Source organism: Pteronotus mesoamericanus, unplaced genomic scaffold (genome assembly GCF_021234165.1).
Source record: "Pteronotus mesoamericanus isolate MK-2021 breed Mesoamerican mustached bat unplaced genomic scaffold, CSHL_Meso_final contig_1242, whole genome shotgun sequence".
Taxonomy (NCBI): domain Eukaryota; kingdom Metazoa; phylum Chordata; class Mammalia; order Chiroptera; family Mormoopidae; genus Pteronotus; species Pteronotus mesoamericanus.
In genome coordinates this window covers 2,457,098-2,483,380 of record NW_026555053.1, presented here as the reverse complement: position 1 = coordinate 2,483,380, position 26,283 = coordinate 2,457,098, and the positions used below count along the sequence as shown (strand labels likewise).

General features: G+C 61.8%; 1 protein-coding gene across 1 annotated transcript; it reads right to left on the bottom strand.

The window, feature by feature from the left end:
* Positions 1-3,073: 3,073 nt before the first annotated feature.
* AP3B2 (adaptor related protein complex 3 subunit beta 2) lies at positions 3,074-25,555 on the bottom strand. The gene is made up of 26 exons (XM_054588546.1): positions 25,345-25,555; positions 18,010-18,085; positions 17,800-17,874; positions 17,503-17,598; positions 14,320-14,480; positions 13,972-14,038; positions 13,713-13,895; positions 13,331-13,614; positions 13,078-13,132; positions 12,687-12,758; positions 12,317-12,379; positions 11,890-12,022; positions 11,514-11,623; positions 10,743-10,919; positions 10,026-10,212; positions 8,965-9,083; positions 8,426-8,534; positions 7,935-8,058; positions 7,476-7,659; positions 7,321-7,381; positions 6,940-7,046; positions 6,559-6,787; positions 6,177-6,261; positions 5,838-5,935; positions 3,401-3,539; positions 3,074-3,299 (listed from the first exon to the last, which is right to left on the bottom strand). The coding sequence occupies exons 1-26, from the start codon at positions 25,455-25,457 to the stop codon at positions 3,149-3,151; spliced, it is 3,258 nt and encodes a 1,085-aa protein (XP_054444521.1). The 5' UTR covers positions 25,458-25,555; the 3' UTR covers positions 3,074-3,148.
* Positions 25,556-26,283: the final 728 nt, after the last annotated feature.

The window sequence follows — 26,283 nt, the reverse complement described above, 5'->3', positions numbered from 1 at the left end:
AGTAAGGCCTAGACCAGGGCCGCCTCGCCCAAGCTGGGAAGAGTTCCTTCTTCCCTCACGTTCTCCCTCGGTCAAAAAACAAGACAACTCACTTATTTCCAGCCCCCACCCCTCAACAGGTTGTTGGGAACGAGGCCCCAGGGAGCAGCGTGTGCCATTGTGCCCACAAGACCCACGTCCATGCTGGCCTCCGGGGTCCCACGGCCTTTTGCAATCTGGCGCTGAACCGTTTTGGAGCTCTGTGATCCCTGACTGAAGTAGGACACTGCCCCAAACTGCAAGGAGGCAAGGGGCAGGCACACATCATGCTGAGTTTCCACCCGTTATTCATCCCGTGACATGTCAAATTGCACACTTGTGATCTGTACAATTTTCTACATGAATATTCTTCCTAAAAGCTTTTCTTAAATAGTCCCAAAGATGAGGACGTGGGTGTGGGAAGATCCCAGAAAAATGAGCAGCGTTTTCTGAGCTGTTGCCCACCTCTGTCCTCCAGGTACCCCAAGGCCGCTGTGGGGCAGCTCCACCAAGTGGAATCCTGAGGTGCAAGAGCTGAAAGGGGCTAAAACTGGAGGGTCCTTGGTACCAGGGTAAGAAGTGACCAATGAGGTCCTCGGGGGGTGGGCACTCCCGGCACCGCGCCCCCTGCTCAGCACTGCCCCAGGCCCGGCCGGAGGCCTCAGAGACTCCAAAACATCCTCTGCACTGCGGGGGCCATAAGGACTAGGGGTGCCAACGGTCAGGATCAGCGTGGTCCTAAGTGCTTAATCAGAGAGACCACCGGGGTGGGGACAGCAGCTGAGGGGGTCAGACAAGCACCATCAAGTGGTCGATGCAGGGAGGTACGCCGGCTTCTCTGGGTGATCCCCACTTGACCCCGTTCTCCACACCTCCTCCTGGCCTCACCTTCCCGTCACTGTTCGCCATTCTCTCGACCCTGGAAGACACAACTGACCAGGTTTTGTCTCCACAACCCCTGGCGCACGTTGGCTGCTCAATAAATGCTGGATGAGGAAGGAGCAACCTAACAGGCCTCCCCCCACCCCCATCATGTGGAGCTGTGGCAGAAAGGGGGTGACTGAGAGGCCATGAACGTGGCAGGGAGTCAGGGGAGAAATGGGTGGTGAGGACGCTGGTGTCCAGGGGCTGGGCCCCCTGGGGGGTCAGAATCTTCCTCTCCTTGTCCAGCGAGCCCAGGCCAAGTCCCATTACACACCCAAAACCCGTCCCTCTGATCTGCAGGCTGCGCTGCGAGGCAGCCCTCAAGCTGCCCAGTACAGGGTGCTAAGTGAGCACGGTGGCTGGGTCGGGGTCAGCTGTGGGCACCCCACGCCTGGGGTCGCTAGGTGGGTCTGTTCCCCAGCCATCACATCTCGCAAGTTGCTTTGGCCCGGCCAGACACTGAAGCCATTCCCCTGACCCATTTGCCGTCCTGGACTGGGCTCCCGCTCAGCCCACACTGTGACCTCCTGGGTCCAGTCAGCGCTCTACCCCACCCTCGCTGGGGGCACCTTCTGCCTGCCAGGCCCTGCACGGCCATCCACTTCCTCCCACTCCCCAAAACCCTCCCTGTGCAACTCTGTTACTTAGAAAATCGCCCCCCCCCCCCACACCCTTCTCACACAGGCAGAGCTGATTCAGAGACAAAGGTGGAGTCCCCTCTTCAGGTGCCCCTGACGGTGGATCGGTTCTACCTCAGAACCTGCAGTGACAACAGGGACCCCAGGGAGACTCTGGAGCCCCCAGGCTCTCCGAGCAGCAGAGGCTCCAGCTGCTCTCCGGTGCCACGGAGCCCAGCAAGTCCCCTGAGCCGGAGGCAGGGGTGTCCCCTGGCACGGCCTTCACACCTGCTTCACCCTGCACACACCTGCTCAGGGTGCCTCCGCGACAGGGCTGTGGCCAAAGAACTGGAGACCTGGTCGTGGGGGATCGGAGACAGAGACCCCACACCTCCGACTGTCACGGGTGGGTTTCTCAGAACCCAGTCCCTCCAGAGGTCCTGGGGCAGAAGCGCTCAGAAGCCCAAACTGAGTTTGGTAGCACTGAGCTCTAGCCCCTTGGGGGGGAGGGGGAGGGGACACGTCACTATGCATGTTAGCATAGTAAAAGCTCTGAGAAGGCCTGGGGGAAATAAACGTTTAAATCCATGATTCCTAAACCTACGTGGTCAGACTTTTTTTTTTTTTTTTTTTTTTAAAGAATAATGGACACCTTTTATACCTTTACACGGTTCACTCACCAGGAAAGGTGGCGGGGGCGCTGACCCTCGCTGCCACCCCCAGAAGGCCGACCCAGGTGTGGAAGACCCGGTCTCCTGCCTCCTCAGTGTCCACGGGGCAACAGCTGTGGTGGCTGGGTCCTTGTTAGAAAGGCAGGACCTCAGGCCCCACCCCCGGCCTCCTGCTCTGAGTCTGCAGGTCCAGACGACCGCTGAGAAGCCCTGTCCCACACCCGCTGTCCTTCCCTCCACGAAGGCGACGTGGGTCGCCACCCCGGCCAGGTGGGGGCTGTGGGCCCCACATCCGGATGCAGTGGGCATATTCTGAACCTCGCACCTGTCTGGGGGACTCCCCGCATCACGAGTCCTCCTTCCCAAGAGCCCACGCGGGACCAACAGGGACTGCCAGCCGTGGCTCAGGAAGGACCAGGGCCCTTCATCTCTGCTCAGGTGTCTCTTCCCCAGAGGTGCCTGGCGACTTGGAGACAGTCGTCTGAGGGGTGGTGGGGATCCAACCAGAGCCACCTCTGGGAGTCAGGCACAGCCTCCCTGGAAGGTCAGCAGTGATCATTCACGAGGGTCAAACACAGAACCCTTAGCCACTCCCTGCCCCCCGCCCCTTAGACCCCAGAAGAAAGGAAGGGTGAGCCAGCATCTCAGGGGAAGACATTTATTGAGAAGGTGCTACATAAATAGCTACGGAAAGCCGGGGGGTCTAGGCAGCAGCTGCCGCCGCCTCCCTGTGCACACTGGGTCACTAAGGAGCCCACGGGAGGGCCCGGGGGGGGACCTGTTAATGACCAGAGGAGGAGAGGGGCCCTGAACGCGCTCTGGCACAGGAATCTCACACGGGAGGGGTGGGGGCGCTGAGAGCCCACGGGTCACCAGGGGGAAACAAGTGCGGGTCAGAGAAGGCAGAGCGCCCGGGGGTCACTGGGTGAGGGCCTGCACCACGTCCTTCACCAGCATGGTGCCGATCACCATCCTCTCACTGTTGACTGTCAGCTGGGCAGGTCCAGGGGGCCGCGCGACCAGGGTCAGCAGGACCAGGCTCCCGCTGGTCAGCGTCCTCCCTGCGAACCTGAGGCGGGCGGCCAAGGGAGGGGCTCAGCCCTGGGGCATGGAGCCCCTCCTCCAAACCAGGCCCAACAGCCCATCTCTTCCCCGGAGATGGTCCAGTACCTGTACTCGTCAGACGTCCCACAAGGGACACGGCCCAGGTTGGCAGTGGCGGTCACTTTCTGCACCACCGCGTGGTCGCTCCGACAGGTGTCTGGCAGCGTGAGCTTCTCTGTGATCTCGTTCATGCCCGTCAGCTTTCCTGGGGGCAGAGGTCGTGATGAGGGCAGAGCCGCGGTGGGCTCGCCGGGGATGCCCACTGAGCGTCCTCAGCAGGCCCGAGTCTCGCTCAGCGGTCCTGGGGAGGGGCACGTCCCTCTCGGGCCCGGCCCGGCCCTCCTGGGGCTCCGCAACGTTGCGGACCACAGACGGAGTTGGTGTTTTCCCACCATCGGACCCCTGGGCCCCGGCGCCTCAGGAGTGGCCGGTGGCTTCTTGGAGGCTTCCTCCCCGCTGGACCCCACACCCTGTGGCCTTCCCTGGTTGGCTCCCTCACCGAGCTCCAGTCCCTTCCATCTCCTGAGGCTGAGTCCTCACGGAGATGGTGGCCGCTGCACTCAGGGTCCAGGGGGCCCATGCAGCCCTCACAGGGGGACCCCCGACTTCACCTGCGGCAGCAGCGCCAGACCCGCGGCAACACCTCACTCGACGGGCCACCCTCTCTCCACTCCTGCGCTCCTGGCCGGGGGGCGGCGGGGGGCTCCTTGTCCACCCGCCTCCTCTTCGGCCTCTCTCCCCATCCCCTCCATCCCTCTCTAGTGGTATTTTCTTGCCCCTGCACCTTTAGTCTCTCCATGTCCAATTCTCTTTGCTCCTAAAAAGTGCTCTCCAGAAGCAGGACTCCTGTCATGCCAGGCTGTGCCTCCCTCCCCTTTCCCAGCCACAGCCCCCCTGGAGGACTCCACTTCCTTGGCGGGGCTCCTTCATCCCACGGCCGGGGCCTCTGCCCCCTCGCGCAACGACCAGCTCTCTCTGACGCTGGCTCTGAAGGTCTGTGGTCCTCCTGGCCTGCAGACCCCCCGGGCCCCGCTTCTCCCCGCACCTCTTCCTCTGTTCCTTCTCTCACCTGCCCCCTGCCCTGAAGAAGAATGCACGTTTTCCTCAAGGAAGGCCCTTGGCTCTCTGACCTCCCCACCGACCTCTCCCACGCTGAGCTCACTGACACAGCTTCAGCTGTCACCTCTCAGCTCACGACTCCAGCCCAGAAGTGTTTCCGGGGCACAGAGCCACCTTTTCCTGAACTTCTCAAACGCAGTGCACAATCAGCTGACCCTAAACCAACCGCGACCTTCCCCCTCCCTCGCCCACACCCGTCCTTTCTACCAGATCAGGGGCTTCGCAAATGACAGGCTGCAGGCCAAATCCCAGCCACCCCTGGGGGGCCTGAAAGGTTTTCTATACTTTTAAGTGGGGGGAAATCAAAAGATTAATATTTCGCGACACATGAAAATCACATGAAATTCCAATTGAAGTGTCTGTAAATAGAATTTTACAGGAACGCGGCCACACACGTTTATTTAGGTGTTAGCTGTGGCTCTGTGTGGGACAACAGCAGGGTTGAGTGACTCCAGCGTGGCCCACGTGGCCCACAAAGCCCAAGATAAAAGCCCACCGGCTTTATGGCACGTACAGAAAAAGCTCCCCGTCCGGGCAAAGGGCACTGCCGTTCTCCTTACCACCCAAGCCTGAAATTCTAGAACAGCTTCTATGGCTCCCTCTCCTCGTTCTCAGGGGAAACGCCTGCACTGTCCCTCTTCCCAGCACCTCCCCGCACCCCCTTCGCCACGGCTCTAACCGCCGCAGCTCTGATCGCGGTCCTCACATCTCTGATCAGGTCTGTTGCAACGGCCTGGTAACTGGTCACAGAATTTGGTCCAAGGTCACACCCCAGTGAGTGCAGGTTCAGAACCTAACCCGGGCTCTGGAGCACCCCCTGCTTCTCCCGCCGAGGCCGCCAGGCCCCCTCCTCCTGCTGCTGCCGGTTCTCCCGACTTCCGTCCCTGCCTTGGACTCTGCCAGATCCCCCTTTCAGAAGGAGAGGCCGGAGCTGGCCCCTTCCCCGCCCATTCCCCTCCCAGGACTCCTCCACTGCTGGGAAAATGGGATACACAGGCCTCATCTCTCTCGCGATCGAGTCGGATCTACCAGCCTCTGCGACCCCTTCCAGCTCTGGAATTCTAGAACTGAAACCCTTTAGCACAGCATTCAAGGCATCCAGAAAGCAGACCAAACCTACTTCCAGCTTTGTGCTTACTATTCCCCTGTGCTAGGGACTCCCAAACCCCAAACGGCACCCCTTTCTTTGTGAAAACTTTCTCCAACACTCACTGGTGATGTTTCCATCAGGCCCAGAATCCTCAGCTGGCCCGGCTGACGCGCCCCACAGCCTCCCTGCCCGGAGGCGCTGAGGGTCCTCCGGCAGGGCTGTGTGCTGGGGCTCACTGGGTCCCCCCGCGCAGGGTGCTGAGACGCACCCTGTCCACCCCCAGTGCGCACTCACCCTGCTCCTTCTTGAACTCATTCTCACTCATGAACACGGGGCCCATCAGCTCCCCAACAGGTGGCTGGATGGAGACGTAGAACTGTCGAGCCTGGGTGCTGCGGGGGAGGGGAGGAGGCGGAGGCAGACAGTGAGGCCGGCATCGCTCCCGCGACCCCGATTTGGTCTGGGGCAGGGCTTGGAGGCGGCAGGAGAGCGAGGAAGGACCGGAGGGCTGGCGATGGCTTCCAGAGCCTCCACATCATGACGTCCCCCCATCTGCCACCACCTCCAGTTCTGGGTCACCGTGCCCCACCTCCCCCGGCCCACCCTCCCACCCACCACGAGATGGACACACACCACAGCTGGAAGTTGGCCGCCTGGGTTGAGTCACAGAAATTAATGCCCATGACAGCAGTGGTAGACTCTCCGGGAGCCAAGGACTCTGCACAGGGGTGAGGCGGGAGCGGGGGAGACACCGTCACCTGACAGGTCTGGGTCCCAGACCCAACCTCCCCTCCACTGCCACACATGACCACTCCTAGCTTCCTGGGCCCCTGGAAACTGTTCTTGGTTTTCTAGGTAAATCTAACACCCTTCCACCACCCTCAGACAACCCCTTAAGCCAACCAAGCCCCCAGCACCCCCTGCCTGATCAGGCCTCGCTCATTCCCTGGTCAGTCTCCTGGCACAGAGGGGCCTCAGCAGCCACAGACGGACTGACTCTGCCCGGGAGCCGCACCGATTTCTGGAAATTCCTGGATGCTGATGCCAGCAGGCAGTTTGGGGGTGCCCACGTGCAGGCCCTTGATGGGGGTCTCAGAGCTGTTGGAGAAGTGGATGTGCAGAGACACCATGTGGGGGTCCCCGGGGAAAGGCTGGCGGCTGAAGGTGTAGTCCACGGCCAGCCCCTCGCCCGCAACGCGGTGCAGGAGCTCCTGCCTCCCGACGCCCGACACGGGGCTCAGCAGCTGGAGGGGAGGGAGAGGAGGGGAGTGTGGAAATGAGCAGTGAGAAGCCTGCCCCAGCCCTGGCCCCACCCAGGGTCACGGGGCAGCAGGGACTCCGGCTTCCCCTCCACCACACCCTGACCCCCAGCCCCGCCCTGCCCCATCCCCCTCACCGAGGGCACCAGCGGGGAGTCTGTGAGGGTCAGGCCCTCCAGGTCTGCGGCCAGGCTGGTGGACACAGCCGTGGGGGGAGACACAGGCTGGACGCTTGGAGGGGCGACTGAGGGGCAGACGAGGAAGGCCGTGGTGGGGAGAGGCGCCGCGGAGCTGGCCGTTCAGCACCACGGACAGCGGGGGCCGCCCGCCCCGGGCTCTACGTGGATGCCCCCCACACCCGCCCCAGCCCCACCCCTGGTGCCCTCTCAGGTCTGAGGACCTGTTCTCTCTGCTCCCCGCACCCCCAGGCACTGAGGGACCCACTCCAGAGCACCCACAGACCTCCCTAAGTCCCTGCCCCGGCCTCCTGCCCCATGCCCTCCGCGGCCCAGACTCACAGTCCTCTAGGTCCAGCAGGGAGACCTCCTTGGCTGCAGGGGCGCTTTTGCTGCTGGGGGGCTGAGAGGGAGAACGGAAGTGGGTGGGGGTGAGCTCTGGCTGGCAGGGGGGCTCTGTCCCTGTGCCCGCCGCCTCTGGGCCCCGAGATCCTCACTGTCTTCTTCCGCCAGGACGCAGGCTCCGCCGGCTCCTCCTCGGTCTCTGACGACCCCTCCGACTCTGAGGAGCTGCTGCTGGAGCCGCTGCCCTCATCCGAGGATGAGCCCTCTCCCTGTCCCTTTGTCACCTTCTTCCTCTTCTTTGTCTTGCTTTTCTCACCTTCCTCCTCGCTCTGCTCACTGGAAGGCAGAAGGCAAATAGCTCTCAGGCCCAGACTAGACTCCCCATCCTGGCCTCACAGGCGAGTGGGGGCCCCCTGAAAGGGGGTGAGGGCGTGGAGTCTGGGCCAGCTCCGTGCCCAGACGCTTGTCTGTGCTGCCAACCCTGGGCCTCCTGACCAGGGGGCCTGCTGGCCCCCGCAGCACGGGAGGCCCGGGGCCCTCCGCAGACTGGCCCAGGCTGCGTGCTAGCCCTCTGTTTCCCGGGGAGGCCCCGAGCCCCACCCACCCCCTACCTCTCGCTGCTCCTCCCCTTTTCCTCGTCCTCCTCCTGGTCTTCCTCCTCGGACTCGCTGCTGGACTCCCCGGAGCCGCTCTCGCTGCTGCTCTTGCTGCCAGATTCACTCTCAGACTCGGGGTCTGCGGAGGGGAGGAGTCTCAGGCTCACCTTCCTGTGTGCAGCCCCCGGGCCTGGAGCAGGTACCCCGGGCTCCTGACGTTGGACTGAGCACTGAAGCTTCAACCCTTCCCCCCGGCCGGTCCCCCGGGTGCCCACCTGGGACACGGACAGAGCTGCCAGGACAGCGATCTGCCTGCACACACACACCTGGGACCTGAGTCCCTCAGGTGAGCAAACACACAGGTCATACAGGTACTTGGCAGGTGCATCCCCTCGGATACACGACCACGTCTCTCTCTCTCTCTCTCTCTCTCTCTCACACACACACACACACACACAGGCACACCCGTGGGGAGCTGCACAGGGCCCAGCTCTCAATCTCCTCACCGCTGTCTGCGGACTCCGTGGGGCCCGACTCCCCCTCAGAGTCTGAGTAGAAGGGTTTCTCCTTCTCCTTCCTCTTCTCCCGATTGGAGCACTTGGTCCATTCGGGCACCTGGAGACCGGGGTGGGTGGGAAGGTTATTAGGTCACGGTTGGGGACGGGGAATGAAAGCCCAGGGCCTTGCAGTCCTTCACCCCGACTCTCCCGGGGCCCTGCCTGGTCCTGTCCCAGGAGGGAACAGTGGGGGCAGGGAAGGGCCCTGCTGTGGAGAGGAGGGGCTGCTGCTCAGAGGGGCACTGCCAAACCAAGGGACACACAGAGGGGAGGGGCGGCAAGAGAAAGCACTGCACACACGCAGGGGGCACACGGCACACGGCACACGGCACACGGCGGTGAGGGACCTCAGTGTATTCACCCAACAGGCCCACGTGGGTCTCAATAAGGGAGAGATCTTCCTCCTGCGTGTGGGGGGCAAGTCAGGGGGCTGGGGCAGCACCCGAGACTCTGGGGCTCCCGCTGCCTGTCCCTCCACCCCTGCTGACCTCCACGTTGCGCACAGATGGGTCCGGGGCTTCCTCTGGCCAGTCTGGGAGCTCCTGGTAGCCCGTGGCCTTGGCATTGAGCAGGTGAGACAGTGAGCCCAGCTGGAAGTGGTCCCGGTCTGGGGACAGGGCGAGCGGTCAAGCAGGGTGGCAGAGAGGCGCTGCCTGGGGAGTTGTTTCCCAGGGGCTGGTGGGGATCCTGGCGGGGATGCGCCAGCTGGGGGGACAGAGCGGGTGGACGTCCCCCTCGATGGCTCCCCCATCCCAACTGCACCTTCAGGCCCATGTGCTGGAAGGAAAGGATGTCTGGCCACACCGTGGCAGGGCTGAGGGGCGGGGGCAGGCGGGGCAGCAGAGGCGGGCTGGAGGGGACTCTGGCCCCACAGGGGCCGCTGGCCACTCTGCCTGGGCCTGCCCGCCAGGCTGGGTCGGGGGGCCCAGGGGGCAAGCAGTCCCCACGGCCGTGGGAGGACGTCAGGACACAGAGGAGGGAACAGCACGATGGCGTGGGTGTTGGGGAGGAGAAAAGGGATGGTTCCCCTCCTTCCCAGGAGATTTTGAAACCCACTCCTCCCCTCCAGTGGGGGTGCAAGGAAGAGAAAAAGCAAAAGGTACCAGGAGAGCCGAGCTTTGTGAAGGAGGCTCCCTCCCGTGTGGGTTCCTGGGTTCCAAGAGCTGGATGAGGACCCTCCCCCCGACCCCAGAGCCCTTGTCCCGCAGGCGAACTGAGACAGAGGCCAGGCCAAGGGCCTGGGCCCCACCTTTGACCTCCAGTGGCAGCCCAGAGCACTGGCGACCGCTTCATTAGGACCCCTACCAATGCGCACCTCTCCCCGGGTGGTGGTTACTTCCCGCCTTCCCAGGCCCTTGAACTTAGAATCTTGCTACAGAGAGCCAGGCAGGGGAGCAGCCCCCCCACGGGCAGGGCAGAGACTGGACCTCGAGGAAGCTGGCCGTGGCTGTGGGGGGGCAGGGGAGCCCCGGACACGATGGGGACGGGCACCTCGGCAGAAGCCCTGGGACCGGGGTCCTTGCCAACCCCTCCCAAGTTCAGCCCCCACCTTTGAAGGACGACTCCAGGACAGGGGCTGGTTTGGGGGCCAGGAAGAGCTTCTTGGCGTGGCGGCTGAGGGCCCCGCCCTGCTCTGAGGGGACGATGAGCTGCCGGGTGAAGCGGGCCCGGTCGCGGATGTCGTAGTTCTGATCGTACTTGGCCAGGCTCAGCACGTACTGGGTCAGCAGCTTGGTCTGCAGGGGAGGGGGCAGCAGCCGTGGTCAGGGAGCCGGGGGGGGGGGATGGGACGGGACACGGAAGGTCCCTCGACCACTGCTCCTGCCATGTTCTCCTTTCCCATCTTCTCCTTGTACAGTCCTGACACCCACAGACCCGGGGCCCCGTCAGGCCCCCACAGAACTGCTGTCCCTTCCGGCTCCTGACTGCAGCCCCAGCACATGAGGGTCCCGCCTGCCCTGCCCGAGTTCCTGGGGCCTGCTGCAGCACCCGGGGCCCAGGGGCCAGCGGGGGAGCACAGCGCCAGCCTCTGAAGACTCCCATGGGAAGCCAAGCGCCCACCGTCAAGCCCATCAGGCCCTGAGGCCCCCAGAGTAACCGTGGACACTGGGGGACACTGGCTACCGGGGCAGACCCGCCACCTGCCCTGAACTCTCTCTTCAGAAAGGGGCACCGGGGTTCACGCGTCCCCGGCGAGGGCCCATGGAGCGCTGCCTGGGCTGCTTCTGGGGACCAGAGTGTTTGAAGGGCACCGCTCAGCCTTTACCTGCTTAGAGTTGGTCAGGTAGAGCTTGGCCGCCAGGTTGATGACCTGCAGCTTGACGATGTCCTCCTCTGCTGTGAAGGACTTGGCCATCTTCCTCAGGACGTCGGGTGCGATCTTGGGGACGTGCTCGCAGTACTCCCCGATGAGCCACAGGATGCTGGCGCGGGCCATGGGCACCTGTGGGCGCGGGAGAGGCGTGAGGGCGGGCGCGGCCCCGGTCTGCCCAGGCGACAGCACCCTGCCGTCGGCGCCGGCCTCCTGGACCACGGGGTCCTCCGGGAACGGAAGCGGGGGTGGCAGGAGCCAGAGTAAAAGCTGGGCCCTTCCCGGGCAGCAGCCCCCCTCTTCCCTGCGGTCTCACGGGCTTCTTCAAGCCCCACAGCCAGTCGCGGTTTAAAAGACGGCCTGTCCGAACCCACAGCACCCCCGGTGCTTCACGGCCACGTTACTGCTCCTGAATGTGTGGGACTGCCTTGCCCGAAGGTTTCAACGTAGCAGAAAAACACGGGATTTGTCACTCAGCCACTCTTGGCCAGAGCACCGGAGAAAACACAAGTGGGGAGCTCAGGGAGGGATCCCCAAAGGGAAGGCGGGTCTTGGGCAACAAGGGCAGGGTGGCATGGTCCCCTTTCTCCCCGCCCTCCGCCTGAAGACCTTTCAGGGCCAGTGTGGAAGGTGCGGAGGTTGACTCCGTTGACTGCAGGGTTTTACAGTCCGGGGGGGGACGCTGGGTTGGGGGCGGGGGGCGCGTGCACAGGGCTGCTCCCTCACCTGGATATTGTCCGTGAGCTTCGCCAGGTGCTTGATGATCTCCCCGTGCTGAGCCGGCTGCATCTGCAGCAGCTTCTTTATGACGACCACCGACTCCGCCACCACCAGCTCTGGGGGACGGGAGAGCGCGCGGGGACCCCGGGACCGTCGGATGGCCACACCGCCATGCCCCCAGACCCCGGCTGTCTTCCTCACCCCCCTGCACGTCTCCACTGGCCCACAGAGATGCACAGACACTCAGACACTGATTGAGGCAGACAGACTGATGAACACTCATTGTGCCTGGACAGACAGCGGGGACCCACTGGCCGTGAGAGACGGCACGCAGGCGCACCCCCAGCGGCCACCAGAGCAGGATGCCCAGGCACCCACTGACCGTCTCGGTTGGACAGCAGCTGCACCAGGCCGTTGAGGCAGGTGTCGCGGACCCGGCCTATGTTGGTTGCACAGCGTCCGATGGCCTGGATCGTGGCGGCCACGAAGTCCTTGTCCATGCTGCGGATGTAGGTCTGCGGGACGCAACAGAATGTCCCCTGTGGTGCTGCGGGCTCTTGGGGGACCTCTGGGAAGTCGCCTTCGTGCAATGACTGTCATGCCAGAGACCGAGCCCTGGGAGGGGAGCGATGCCCTTGCCCGCCCCCCAGGGACCCCGGCAGAGGGCACTGGGTGGGGACCCAGGTAGCCGCTTCCCCACTTTGGACACTTCAGAGATGGTCTGGCCCACAGGACGGCTCTCCGTGTGCACAAGGCGCTGTGGGCAGCCCTCCTGGGCCCCTCTGGGTGGGCGCTGCCCTGGCCCGCACCTGGAATTCCCGCAGGACCGTAGGGATGTTGGTCTCATTGGCCAGGTTGGTCAACACCTCCAGCTGCAGGGAGGCAGAGAGTGGGCTTTCTGGGCTCGCATACCCGTCATTGCAAACACACGCCCCCACCAGCAAACGACCCTCCGGGCAGCCCCACCGCGTCCCCACACTGGCGAGGAGCCTGACAGATCGCGAAGCTCGTCCAAAACACAGGAGGACCATCTCACCTCTTCCAAGGGACGACTAGCAGCCACAGGCAGGCCCCCCACCCACCATGGCCACTCTGGGCACCCGAGTGAGTCTGTGTGTGTCGGGGGGTGGGCGGGGGGGTGAAGGCAGAAAGGCCGTGCCACTTCTATCCGTCCCTCACCTTCAGGATCTTGATCTGGGTGGGGTCGGTCGACCTGATGTAGAAGCTCTTCAGGTAGGGCTCGAACATACCCTGGCAAAGAGAGGCAGCCCAGGGAGTCCACCATGGCCCCCGCCTTCCAGAGCCACCCCTGCTCCTGACCCAGGCCCGGCACCTCCCAGCCAGGGCACTGCCCTCCTCCTTCCTGGATCCGACTGGGTCTGTCCTCACCGGGCCTTCCTCCCTGAGTGGCCCTCAGGGTCCTGCAAGTGGGGTCTCCCCTCCGCCACACCACACTGCCAAGGCACTCGCACCCACCGGCGCCCCCACCCCCGCCTGCCCTTCCCTGGCGCCCTAGCGCCACAGAAGCCACCCCTCAGACAGGGGGCGCAGGCCTGGGTCCCTTGCTCACCCGGCGCTTGATGGACATAGTGGCCACATTCTGGAGCACCACGTACTGCACCTCACTGCAGAGAGGAGGGCAGAGGGGTGTGGGCCGCTTGGCGGGGGAAGGGGCTGCAGGCGGGGTAAACAAGGCGGACCAAGTACAGGGAGGGGAGGAGGGGGAGGGCGGGGCCGGGGCGGGCAGGGCACAGCGGAAGGAAGGCAGAGCTGGGGTTGGTGGGGGGTGTTGGGAGCCGGGGACGCGCGGGGCGGTCACGCACCTGTGGCTGCGCAGCAGGCGCACCAGCGCCTTGGCGATGACGCCCACCTCGGCCTTGGGCGCCAGGTGGAAGTAGAGCTGCGCCACCGCCATGACCACCGCGGCGCTGCGGCTCTGCAGCAGCGGCTTCGTGTTGCGCAGCAGCAGCCGGTGGTCGGGGTCCATGACATAGGGCTTCCTGGCGGGCAGCGCCGAGGCAGCTGCCTCCTCCGACCCCGGGCCCTTGGCCTCGTCCTCCTCGGAGCCGTAGAAGGCTTTCTCGGGGTTCTCCTCCAGCAGGGATTCCTGTTGGGGAGATGGGTGGGGCAGCGGGCGCCTCCCCCACCTCCGGGGCCTCTCCGGCCACTGTGCGGGGTGGCATGGGACGGGGTGGGCGCACTCACATTCTGGGTGGGGCTCAGGAACTGGGTGCGGGCGTAGCGGGTGAGCATGCTGATGATGACCACCTGGCCCCACTCCTCCACGTCGATGAGCAGGTTACAGAGCTTCCGGTAGTTCTTGTGGATCAGGTCGATGCGCTCCGGGCACACCTCCTCGAAGGCCATCACCACGCTGCCCGCCACCAGCTGGGCGTGGACAGAGGCAAGGGGAGGGTCAACGGAAGGGCCGGCCCATCGCCCACCCTGAGCACCCTGTACGCACCGTGGTCTTGTCCGCCAGAAGCTTCTCGATGACCTCTATCAGCTGGTCCTTCTGGTCGGGATCCAAGCTGAGGGAGAAACTGGTGAGAGGGACCCTCCCCGCCCCCTCTCCAGCCTCCCCAGGGTCCGCGCAGACTGTGCCCAGCTCCCCCCAACCCTATTCCTGAAGAGCTGTGGGCGGCCCCTCCACGCCCTCCACCTCTGTCAGTTCCCAAGACTGATTACTTCCTCTCCTCAACCACCCGAAGGGCGAAGAAACCAGGGAGGCGCCAGACCTGAGACAGGCCAGGGCTGGGCCGCGGGCGGCCGCGGCACCACCCCGCACCCCGGGAGGGAGGGGCTGGGGCACCTGTAGAGTTTCGGGATGGCGTGGGCGGCCGTCTTCCGCACATAGGGCGACATGTCCGAGGCGGCCTCCTTGATGGCCAGCATCATGATGGGCACGATGATGGGCACGCGGATGCTGGAGAGGACGCGCAGGGCGCTGGCGCGGATCAGCTGGTTGGGGTCCTGCGTGCAGAGGTGGCGGCAGAGCCGTGAGAGGCCACGCCGGCGGGACGCGCTGCCCCTGGCCGCCACCAGCTCTTGCTCCCCTGCCTCCTGTCCTGACCCTGGGTCATGTGCCACCATTGGGTACGGGATGGGGGGCACTGCTTGAGGGCACTGACTCTCGGCTCCGGCCGCAGAAATCTGGCACCTGCACAAGCCTGGCAACGGGCTGCCTCGCTTCGCTTGAAGTTCCGGAAACACCTCCTGTTCCTTGGTTTCTTTGTGTTTTGGTCAGAGGCGATGCCAAGCAAATGCAGGCTGGTGTTCGTTCCCAAGAGTCCGTCCTTACACTCCCCTCCCCCCAGGCCCTCTCCCAAGTGCCCTTCCTCCTCCTCTCCCACGAGGCTCCAAGGAGGACGGCGCGTGGGCCGCCCCTACAGCTTCCTCTCCACCTCAGCAGGAGCTTAGACAGCGCATCGCAGTTGGGACTGCGACCGAAGCAGCCACGTATCCGGGGGGACGGTGGGCAAGGGCGGGGGTGCCGGACACTCGGGACAGACGCTACCCTGATTTTGTAAAATGGAGGAAGATCCACAAAACGGCAGGTATAAGGGATCACAATCCCTGTCAAAATTCTGGAATTGATTTTTAAACAGATGGTTTAAAAGCAGTGATTTAAAAAGCAGGCGTATGCATTTTCGTAGACTCAAACCATACCACATTCTCCACGAAAACCGACGTTTTTGGGGTTTTTTTTTTTAAACCCATTTCATCTGAAAATTATGGATTCACAGGAAGTTACCCCGAAAAAATCTGTTTTCCTTTCCAACAAGGTAACTAGGCTGGATGGTAGTAACGCTATGCATCTTGATTTCAGCAAGGCCTTTGTGAGACTCGTTTGAGGTGCAGGCTTTTTGTCTCACGGAACGTGTAAGCAGCTGAATTATTTGACCTGTGTCACCACAGCCCTTTGCTCATGGAAGCTGTTAAGAAATGTTTTTGCTCTTGAATAAGATCCTCCCCAAAAAGATAGGAAAATGCCGGCTGCCTGCACGTAACTTTTTAAGCCCGGGGAAGGTCTGTGAACAGATCCGTGTCAGTCTGGAAACACGATATCCACAGGCCTGCCTGCCAGCTCGGGGGTGAGCGGCTTATCAACATCTTGGAGGCAGACACACAATCAGAAGGCCAGAAATTAAGACTCAGAAGCACCCTGTACTAAACCCCTAAAAGGAAATACGGGAGGTTCACAGAGGACCCAAGGGAGCAGTTGCCTGGAGACAGGATGCAGGGCGACCCGGCCAAGCTGCTGCCGGCTGCAGGCTTGCCCGAGGGGGCCGCAGCCACATTCGTGGGCTTCCAAGAAGGCCCCACAGCCTCGGCCGGGCCTGATGCAAAGAAGGGGAACCCTGGACAGAAATGACTGGTGCTGTGCGGCAGGAGAGACAAAGAACCAGGAACAGCAGCAACAGAATGAAAATGAGTTTCAGAGCAACACATGTATCATATGCTAGCACTTACAAGGCAGCGTTGTACATGGTTTAGGGACAGGTAAATATGCAGCAGAAGAACAAACACATACCTAGGAGTGAGGCACAGGGGAAGATGCAGAGGGGGCTTTGGCTGTTGGACGAATATTGTGTTGGGTATACAGATATTCACTATATGGCGTTGGTGGTATAGTGGTGAGCATAGCTGCCTTCCAGATATTCACGATATCATTCTTTAGGTCTTTTGGGAGCCTGAACGTTTGTGAAAAATCATAGCTATGGATACTGCAATGCAGTATAATGATTTTTAAAAAACTGTCCTTGTCTTGAAATGGAGCGAGTTGCCTAGGACGGAGCGAGGTCTCAGTCGCTGTGAGAGGTGGTCTGGACCAACGGTCACCACTGAAGCCCGCGGGCCACCTCTTTATATAAATAAAAATTTCCTGGAACCAGGCCGTGCCCCCTCGTGTACGGCTGCTTCCAAGCTACACGGGCAATGTTGCGCAGCGGCACAGTTGCCATGGCGTGGCCGGCAGAGCCTCGGGGACCCTCTGGCAGGATCCGCAGTAGGTGTGCCAACCGCTGTTCCAGAGAAACCACTGAACTGAGTGGGACGGAATGAGCTCTGGCTGGGAAAGGCCAGACCGGAGACACGACAGGTAAACACAAGAGCTCTCTGTGCAAAAATTCCAGGATGGTGCTTATAAGATGATCTGACCCTGATTCAAGCCAAACGATTATCTGCCCATCTGAGATAGATCCTTCGGTTCCGACTTTTAACAAACAACCTAGTACAGAGTGCCTCGGCAAGGGTCCTGCTCCGCACCCCACCAGAGAGGCAGGACTCGAGGACTCCTAAGCCCCTTCCCTCGGGCGCTTCCAGCACCTGCACCTCAAAAGAGCAGTTCACCACCACTGAGGACCCCGGTCTCTAAAGGTGGCGGTTCTACACGCACTAGACGTCTGAGACGAGGCCGAACAGAACAAGGCATTTGTTCCAGCCCTCAAGGAATAACTGACAGCGCTGAACTTACAGAAAATGGAAGGCCGGTGCGCACCTTTAAACCCAGGCTCCGGGCGAAGCAGCCCTCCGGCCAGGCCGGCCTCACAGTTTTCCTCTGGGCGGGGTGGGGGTGGTGCTCATTTGTTTTCAGTAAATGTTTGTCTTCCTCACCCAGTTCCAGGTGAAAGATTCCAAAGTCACGGCTCTCTACAGACACCTGACTAGGTGAGCCGGGCAGTGCCACGGCTCCCGCAGCCGGGCTGAGGAGCCAGGTCAGCGGCTCCCCTCACAGAATCGTCCTCCGGAGCTTGACCTCTGCCTGCCGTGCTGCGGGCCACAGCTGCTCTACACCCATGGGGGAGAGGGCCAGTGGGGTCCTATCGGAGGCGGCCATTAACCTGGGCTTCTTTCTCAGAGGAGAAGAGACACAGTCTCTGGACACCCAGGTCATCCCTCCTCGGACTCGCAGGAGGAAAGGGCCTCGGAGCCCGGGCCTGCCCCGCCCAGCCCCACGCGGCCCGGGCCCCAGGCAGGCGCCGAGGCCACTGACCTTCAGGCCCCGCTGGAAGGTGGAGATGGACAGCAGGGCCAGGTCTTGCTGCTCCTCGGCGTAGCGCACCAGGTACACGTAGACGAGCTTCTTCACCTGGCGGAGGGCATCCCCAGGGGTCCTGCCGTCACTGCGTCTACTTCAGGGACGTGTGGCCAGGGCCTCTCCAGGGACCCGAGGCATTCCTGGGCAGGGCGGGCCCCCCGGGTCTGGGTGGTTTGCTTCCCCCGCTCTGACCAGCTCGGGCGTCCTCCTGGTGGAGGTGGGCATGCGAGACCCCCGCCGGGGAGTGCTCACCTCTATGTTCTTACAGGCCACGTTCTTCACCACGGCGGGAAACAGGTCGGAGGCGTTCTTCCCCCGGGCGATCATCTGGGGGGTGGGGTTAAGGTCGGGGAAGGGAGAGGGCCCGCACTTAACAGGGGACGGTCCGCTGGGGACAAGGCCAGCTGCTGTTTGACCCCGGGCCCCTCCACCGGCGAACGTCCCCTCCCTGCGCCCCCTTACCGCCACGATCCTCTTCATGGCCTCCAGCTTGAGGGAATCCTTGTTGGTGTCCAGCATCTCCTTCAGGTCATCATGCCTGGCGGGAGACACAAGAGGTCAGCTGAGGGCACGGGGCGGGGCTGGGGCTGCCATGCAGGACCCACCAGAGGGGAAGGGAGTCAAGTCCAGATCAGAGGACTTGGGGCCGGCCGATCCACGGCTTGGACGGTGTTATGGGTTGAATTGTGTCTCAAAAGACATGCTGACGCTTTAAGCCCTGGTGCCCCGGAGGGTGACATTATCTGCAGGTGTAATTAGTTAGAATGATGTCCTGCTGGAGTAGGGCGGGCCCCTCATCAAATATGTCCAGGGTTCTTCCAACAGGAAGGCCTCGTGAAGAGCCAGGTGCAGGAGCGCTCCGTGGGAAGGCGGAGGATCGGAGTGATCCTTCTACAAGCTGAGGGACACAAAGTGGCCAGGGGGCGCCCAGAATCTGGGAAGGCGCAAGGGGGCCCTGCTGACACCTTGACTTTGGACTTCTAGCCTCCTGAACTATAAAACAACACAGTTCTGTTGTCTAGGCCTCCCAGTCTGCGGAGCTCTGTTACGGCAGCCCTGCGACACTAACAAACACTAACAGCCGCAACGCGGAGCCGCGAGAGGCGAGGAAGGGTTCGGGGTGGGAAAGGCGTGGAACCTGCCCGGGAAACGGCCAGCTGGACAGATGGGAAGGACCTGGAGCCAGCGGAAAAGAGGCAGGTGTCAGAACAAAGAGCAAGGTGCCCTGACCCCACAGACTGAGCTGACTGCAAGGCCTGGATGGGCCCCAGACACTCCAGCTTGTTGCGGTGGCCTCCCAACAAAGGCTGGGCCTCTCAGTCAACACTCAGCAGTCACTCAAAGAGGTTACAAAACCCGCACAGGAGACTTCGATGAAGATTTGAATAACTGACCTCTTGCACTTGACCAAGGGAAATAAAGGTAGTCCCCAAGCCAACACACAGATTTCACGCATTAGCCATTGAAATTTCAACAGATGCATTTTGCCACAAGTCATGAAGTGACAGCAAAATTCATCCGGGGGGAAAAAATAGGCAATAACTCCAAAAAATATTTTGGAGGAAAAGAAGAGACCAATGGAACAGCGACAGGTAACTCACTACCAACATTCAAAACACAAAACCAACTTGGCAATAAAAGCTCTATGCCACCAGGTTAAAAACAGAAAGTCAAAGGTCATCGGGGACACTGCATAAATGGATCTGAAACTGATATATCAGGAACAAATAACTCAGCAATGGGAGGAAGAACCATCCCACTCCCCAAGTAAATGCTGTTGGGATAACAGCTATGCAGCAAAGAATTTACAACTTGTAAACATATCTCACATCAAAATAAACTTCACATTTGTTTCATAGGTAGATTGTTTTTAAATATGGAAGAGGAAGGGGAATTTTTTTATCTTCCAGGTCATAAAATTATCTGTACAAGACGGCCAGATTCAATTTTTTTCACTTTGGTAGACAAAAACTACATTTAAGAAAAAAAATAAATAAGGCAACTATATTCAATGCTATGGCTTCCATAACAAATGACCACAGACTGGGCAGCTCCAACAACATAAATTTATTTTCTTCGGATTCTGGGAGCTGCACGTCGGAGACTGAGGTGCCAGCAGCGCTGGTCCCCCCCGAGGCCGCTCTCCTGGGCCTGCAGACGGCCCTCTGCTCCCTGTGTCTTCGCGCGGTCGTCCCTGAGTGTGTGTCTGGGTCCCACACTCCTCTTCTTACAAGGACATCTGCCATACAGGATTAGGGCCTACCTCATGTTAACTTAATTACCTCCTTAAAGGCGCTGTCTCCAAATACAGTCACATTATGAGTTACTAGGGGTTAGGGCTTCAACATAGGAATTTGAGGAGGACACAAATGCGTGACAACCCCCAAAAGAAAAATATTTGGATAGGGTGAACAAAAGTGTGATACAATTCACAGGGCTCACGTTCAGCGGCCCCGCCCCACCTTCTCGCCCCAGGTGGGCAGCCCCGAGCTGCTGCTCCCAGGCCAGGGACGGGGCCAGGGGCTGGTGTTCCTTGGCCAGGTCCCCTGTGCAGTGATCAACCTGCCCAACCACATTGAGAGGTCCTGGGGCTGGCGGTCACAGAGGTGAATGGAGAGCTGTGAATAAGCCCGTGGGAAAACGTGTCCACACACAGCTAACTGAATGGTGGGACAAGAGATGCACTCATCTGTGGTCAAGACAATTCCAAACTGTGGCGAGCTGTGTGGGGGACCTGTAATGCTCTCGAACCTCCCGCACGGCCCTCCGACAGCCCGCAGCTCTTGACCAGGCATGAGAGCCCAGCCCCGGCAACTACGGGCAACGGCAGACATTAAAAAGCAAGTGTGCGAGAAGTTAGTCACTGAAGTGAAACATTCAGAAATAATGGAAAATCAGAGATCGGAGGTGGCACTATGAGGAAAGGGAAGAGCGTGGTGAGAGTCACCAAGAGGCCAACGTGACTGCGGCTGAGTAAGTGACAAACACAGAGAGGAGGTGGGGGAGCCGACATCACACACACCCAGTCACAGGGCTGTGCTTTGCAGAAACGCCTGAGTGCTTAACAGATGAGAGGAAGGAAGACAGAAGGGCGTGGAGACGTCCCTGTTCCGAGGGGCTCAGAGGGCGGCTCCTGAAGGGATTTTTGATGGGCAGCAAAATAGAAAGATGGCGCCTTCCCGATCATAGGCCTCGCTGGCGGCCGGAGGAAGGCAGAAGGAACCGCGCTGCCGTCAGGTCGGCCTAAAGCCCCGCGCCTTGGGAGCGATGCCCCCAATCCAGAAGACACCTGTCCCTTCCCGTGGCCAAGCCAGGTGCAGAGACAACCGCCCTGTCACTTTCCGAAACACACTATGGGGGGCTGAGCTCTGGACAGCGGGGGGGATAGACTGGTACCGACCACTCAGCCGGCCTGGGCAGCAGTGAGCTGGGTACCACCTTCTCCAACACACAGGCGAAACCCACTGCACCCTGGATCTCCCACAATGCCCCACAGTCAGCTCACACCCCGCAGGCTCCTGTGTGCCCCACCTCCCCCACCAAATGCTGGAACCACCCACAGGCACCACACACACTCCTCCATGCCTCCTGGACACACCAGCACCCTCAGATACATACACACTCCGCACATAAACACCCCCCCACGGCCCCCACAGAAACACAGGGTCGCAGGCGCGCACACCGCATGGCCACCTTCCACAGAAACACGCTCTCTACACGCCTTACCTCCTCACCCCTTGGACACCCACAAACCCACACACACATTCCTACAGACACACGCCCACCGCAAGACCTCGCCATGCTCCCCCACACCCTCAGACAGACACACGCATCCCACACGGACACACATCCACTACACACGCATATACTCTTCTAACAAAATTTAGTCACTCCGGGCTCAATTGCCTCCCATTTGGGATTCTTGATGACACATTTAGGCTTCTAAGGTCACATACGTCCAGCCTCTGGGGTCCTGTGCCCTCCCCTGAGGGGCCAGGAGGGTGTCCTGGCCTGTCACCCCGGGGTGCTGTCCCTGGGAGCAGTGAGGTTAGCGGTCTCTTTTAACCCTGGGTGCTCTCCAAAGCAAAGTTCCTCACACCTGGGTGTCCCCGCCACACCTAAGCGCCACAGGAACGTGTCAAATACCTCACCCGGGGGCAGGCCCCCACACCCCTCTCCCCCAGAGCGGCACACACTGCCGGCCCGGAAGGCTCCAGGGCCCAGGAGAACGGAGCGAGGGCAGGACTGCCCGGAGCCCAGGCACAGGGAGCAGCACCCTCCTGGGGGGGGACCACCCGAGAGCCCCGTCCACTCCCACCAGCTTCCTCCCCAGAGGAAGAGGAAGGAGAGAGGCCCAGCAATGCCCTGGGGTCAGGAAACCTGACTCCTGGAGCCGGATCCCCTTACAGCCACTCACTGACCTGACCCCCCGCCTGGCCTGGGAGGCTCTGGGGGCCTTGGCTGGGGCCAGCCAGGGGACGGGGCCTGCCACGTGAGGCCGGTCCTGCTCACCTCCGCTCAGCACACCCGGTCCCACTTACGCACCAGGGGAGGCTGGCCAAGCCCTGTCTGAGCTTCATCCTGTCCCCACACCTCACCTAGCGCCCACTCTGGCCAGAGCCTGGGGGAGGGAAAAGACCAGTGTGGGACCACAACCCTCAGACACTTTGCGGTGCCCCCCTCCTCCCCGCCCAGAGCTCTGTGGAGGTTCACTCCCCACGCCCATCACGCTCAGCCCCCCCACTGTGCCGCCACCTGGCCCCTCAATGCCAGCCCAGTCCTCCTCCGAGGAGGTGGGACGGAAGCAGTCTGGCCTGAGCGGCAGCCGCTCATCCCTGCCCTTCCCGTCCGTCTGGGTGGGGGTCCCCAGGGCCCCTCTGTACCGCAGCGGCTGGCTCGGACTCTGGCCTTGGCTGGGCTCGGGGCAAGGCTCTTCCAGGGACGCTTCTGCGGGCGTGCCTTCCTCCGGGGCCTGCAGCCACCGAAGCTCCTCCGGCTGCAGCGCCTGGTACCAGGCGGGGGGCCCGCCTTCGGGGGCCAGCACGGGGCTGGCAGCCTCCTGATCGGCCTCGCAGGCCCCTCTGGCCCCTTGCCTCGCCACGACCCCCGGGAGCTGCAGGAATCGCTGCATCGGGCCCCAGGTCCTGCTCTGGGATGGGACTGAGCGGACCAGCGCGCTGGGGACGCCTGGCACTGTCACCAGACGGCCCGGCCCCGAAACTCAGAAACCGGACCCTGGCAGGGAGAGAGGCTCTGGTTTCCTCTTCACCTCCCAGAGACTCAGGAGGGAGGAGACTGGGCTCTAAGCCAACCCTCAATCTCTGAGCTGGAGACGAGGGGGTCAGGGGAGCTGTTCCGGACAGAGGTGAGCGGTACCCTCCTCGCCTCCGCTCACGTCGCAGCTGGACCTCTGCCTCCCGGAGCTGCTCTTCAGAAACCTTGCCCGCTCCCTACTCCGACCCCAGCCCTCCTGCCTCTCCCTGTCCCGCCCCTCTCCCTGCCTGGTCTAGGCCCCCAGGTCATCCCTCCACCTGCTCACACAAGTCCTCAGCTCTCGGACCTCCCTGCCCTACCCCGCAGGTCGTGGCTGGCTTAATTCACTGTATTTCAAATCCCCTCCACCCTCCTCAAGCTCCTGCCCTCCTGCCTCTGGGTGGAGCTGGAGCTCCCGAAGAGAAGTGCTCCCACTCAGCTCGGCGAGGGCCCCGCCCCTACCTCTCAGGGATCTGTGCCTCCCTCCACTCCCTTCAGCCTCTCCCACCCCGCTGGCTCCTTCCCGTCAGCAGTTAAACTTGCTCGAGGCGCTCCCATCCTAGTAACAACAAAATAAGATAGATAAACCTCCTTGAACCTGTGTTCTTCCCTAGTAACTCCTTCCCTCTCTTCCCTTTACAGTCAAACTCCTTGAAAGCAAAATTCCCATTCACCGTGTTTTATTTTCTCAGCTCCTATTCAGTTGCCTATTCACTTTAATCTGGCCTTAGCTGCTGATTACAATTTAAGGCCGAGGGGTCACGGTGTCCGCAACTTACAGAATTCAGCCAAAAACATGTATGACTAGATGGTCCGATAAAGCAGCTACAGCACAACGTCAACAATGGCCGAGTCGAGGTGGCAGGTGCGCATGTTATTGTATTACTCCTTCGACTCTTCTGTGAGTTTACAACGTTCGTATTAGGGTACTGGGGAAAGGTAATCTGGCTCCCCCGCTGGCTGGCTGGCCCTGCTCGCCCAGGGCAGAGGTGGGGGCCCGGAGGGGTGAGTCTGCTCTTTGTCAAACCCGTGGCCACACCGTTCTTTCTTTGTGGGACTTGACCTCAATGGGCACCGACACTACGGATCACTTCCTTCCTGAGCCCACATTTTATTTTCCTCCTGCTTTTGGGTTTGCTTCCGGGGTCCTTGAGATGCTTTGCCCCTGCTGGCTGATCGCCCCTAAAAGTGGTGTCTGCAGGGTTCCCTGCCTGCACTCGTGCGTCTTCCCTGGGTTACTCGCCACTCCCTTCTGCAGCCTTCACACACACACACACACACACACACACCCCTCCTGGATTCCAAATCCTAATATCCAGCTACCAACTAGACTTGAATGTCCTTAGTGTATAATCTCAGCGTGTCCAGAGCTGGGCTCCGCACTGTTTTCTACAAATTTGCTTCTAACAGTTTCATCCCCAGTCCCACTGAACAGCTCCAGCTACTACCCAGCTGCAGCTGCCAGTACCCTGTGCACTGGCCTTGTCTTCCCCCAGCCCCCTTCTCTGGCCCCCTTTGCAGCTCTTCAGCAGGTCTGCGGCTCCTGCCGCTGGTCTCTGCTCGGTCCAGCACACCGTCCAGTCTCTTCTCCACAATCCGGCCTGGGACCCTTCCAAAATGCAAACCTGGTATGAGCAGCCTCCCCAAACCTTGGCATCTCCCCACTCTCGTTTCTGGCCCCTCCAAGAGCTTTGCACTGTGACGCTGGCCACATTGCACCTGCACCTACAAAGCCTGTGGCCTGGCTCCCCGTCACCTCCTCGCCTTCCTCCACGCTCCCTCCTCTCCCGGAACATCCCTCGCTGTCCCTCTCCAGGGCCAGGGGCCAGCTCCCCACTGTCCCCGCTGCATTGGACTGTCACCGACGGAGCCTTCCTCTGTGCTCCCCTCGAGAGCAACTCGAGGACAAGGATTATTTTCTGCCCATGGCTCTATTCACAGTGATGAGGACGAGAGGCCACACAGCAGGCCCTTCCATATGCCTCTTTCAGCAGGTACAGGGCAGAGGTGGGGGCTGGGGCACAGAGGGACGGAAGTGGGGGGAGGGGTGCGGGGGGGGGGGGGGGTCGAACTACAGCAGCAATGCACCAGCTGAGAGCCGGGCCTGAGAACAGGGGGACGAGAAGCGGGGAAATGGATGGGTAGGAGGAGCCAGGCCTGCGAGGCTGGAGGCCCGCACCCCTGGGCGGGTGATCTGCCTGTCAACGCTGCCCTCTGCTCCCTGTTCTTTTGGAATCAGTTCACCAGGTGGGAAAAAGACGGAAACAACAAACAGAGAAAAACCCCTGGGACGGGAGAGTCCATCCTCCTTCAACAGAGGGGGCCGGCCCATCCCCCACCCCCTTCCAGGGCCCCAGGGCCGCCCCCGGTTGGGGAGCTGGTAGGGGGACCAGGCCACCGCAGGCAGGGGCTGTGGGTTTGCGGCCGGGGCGGGGCCTGGCGGGCGGGCCAGGCGCTGTCCATGGTGCCGCCGTGAGGCCAGGCGCAGGCGCGGGACTCGGAGGCCCCCCGGCCCCAGGCCCACCCTCCGGTCCGCTCCCTTACCGCTTGTAGTCGGAGGAGAAGATGCCGCCGCTGGCCGGGTCATGGCCATACTCGGGCTCCCCAGGGCCCGCGGAGCCCCCCTTGTCCTCGCTGTAGGCGGGGGCGGTCGACATGGGGCAGCCGAGGAAGGGAGCGCAAGCGGGCGAGGTCGCTGCTCTGCGCGCTGCAGAGGCCGCTGAGTGCCCTGTGCCGGGTGCTGGGCGCAGGCAGCGCCGAGGTATCAATCCCGGCCAAGCCGAGAGCGCCGAGGTTCTTAAAGGCACCCGGGCCCAGGCGCGGGGGGCGTGTCCACGGAGGGTCTGCCCCGCCCCAACCTGGCGCACACCCCTCCCTCCCACCCGGGCAGCGCCTGCCCTGCTGGGAGGCTCTTCCAGGTCTACGGGTGGTGGGGGCTGCTGAGCTGATGGGACAGGCCGCTTTCTGGGGGTGCAGGACGCCTTCGCCCGCCCTCCCCCCACCCCCACCTGCCCCGGGACGGCCTCTAAAGGCTGCGCCGATCCCAGGCTCAGTGGAAGCAAAGAGGGGGACTGAAGACGAGACTGGGCCCAGAGGCTTAGGGTCCTAGGCTGACCCCAGAGACCAAATACGCTTCCTCTCCCCGCTGTGCTACAAAATCTGGGTTCTAGGACTAGTCCGGATTTCTCACCAGGAAGCCGGGGGACCTCGTGGAAGTTAGAAAACTAAGGAAGGCTGATCCAAGAGCGACGACGACGACGACGACGAGCCCACTGCGGGCCGCGAGCACAGAGGGGACAAAACAGAGTGGCGGCGAACCCCGACTTCACTTTTGGAAAATAGTATAATGGCCATTTCTGAAGCCTCCACGTGCACCCAGGAGGGCCCAAGGTCAGCCTAGTCCATCGTCAGCCCCACGTCCACGGACACCTAGGAGGGAAGGAGAAGAGAAGAGGCTGGGATAGGATCGGTGCGACCATCTTA

Excerpts from the sequence above, each read along its gene's own strand:
- AP3B2 (XM_054588546.1), bottom strand. The coding sequence starts at position 25,457 with ATGTCGACCGCCCCCGCCTACAGCGAGGACAAGGGGGGCTCCGCGGGC. Across the intron at positions 12,380-12,686 it reads CCCAGATCAAGATCCTGAAG|CTGGAGGTGTTGACCAACCT; the intron begins GTGAGGGACGGA and ends GCCTCCCTGCAG. Across the intron at positions 10,213-10,742 it reads ACCTGACCAACTCTAAGCAG|ACCAAGCTGCTGACCCAGTA; the intron begins GTAAAGGCTGAG and ends CCTCCCCTGCAG.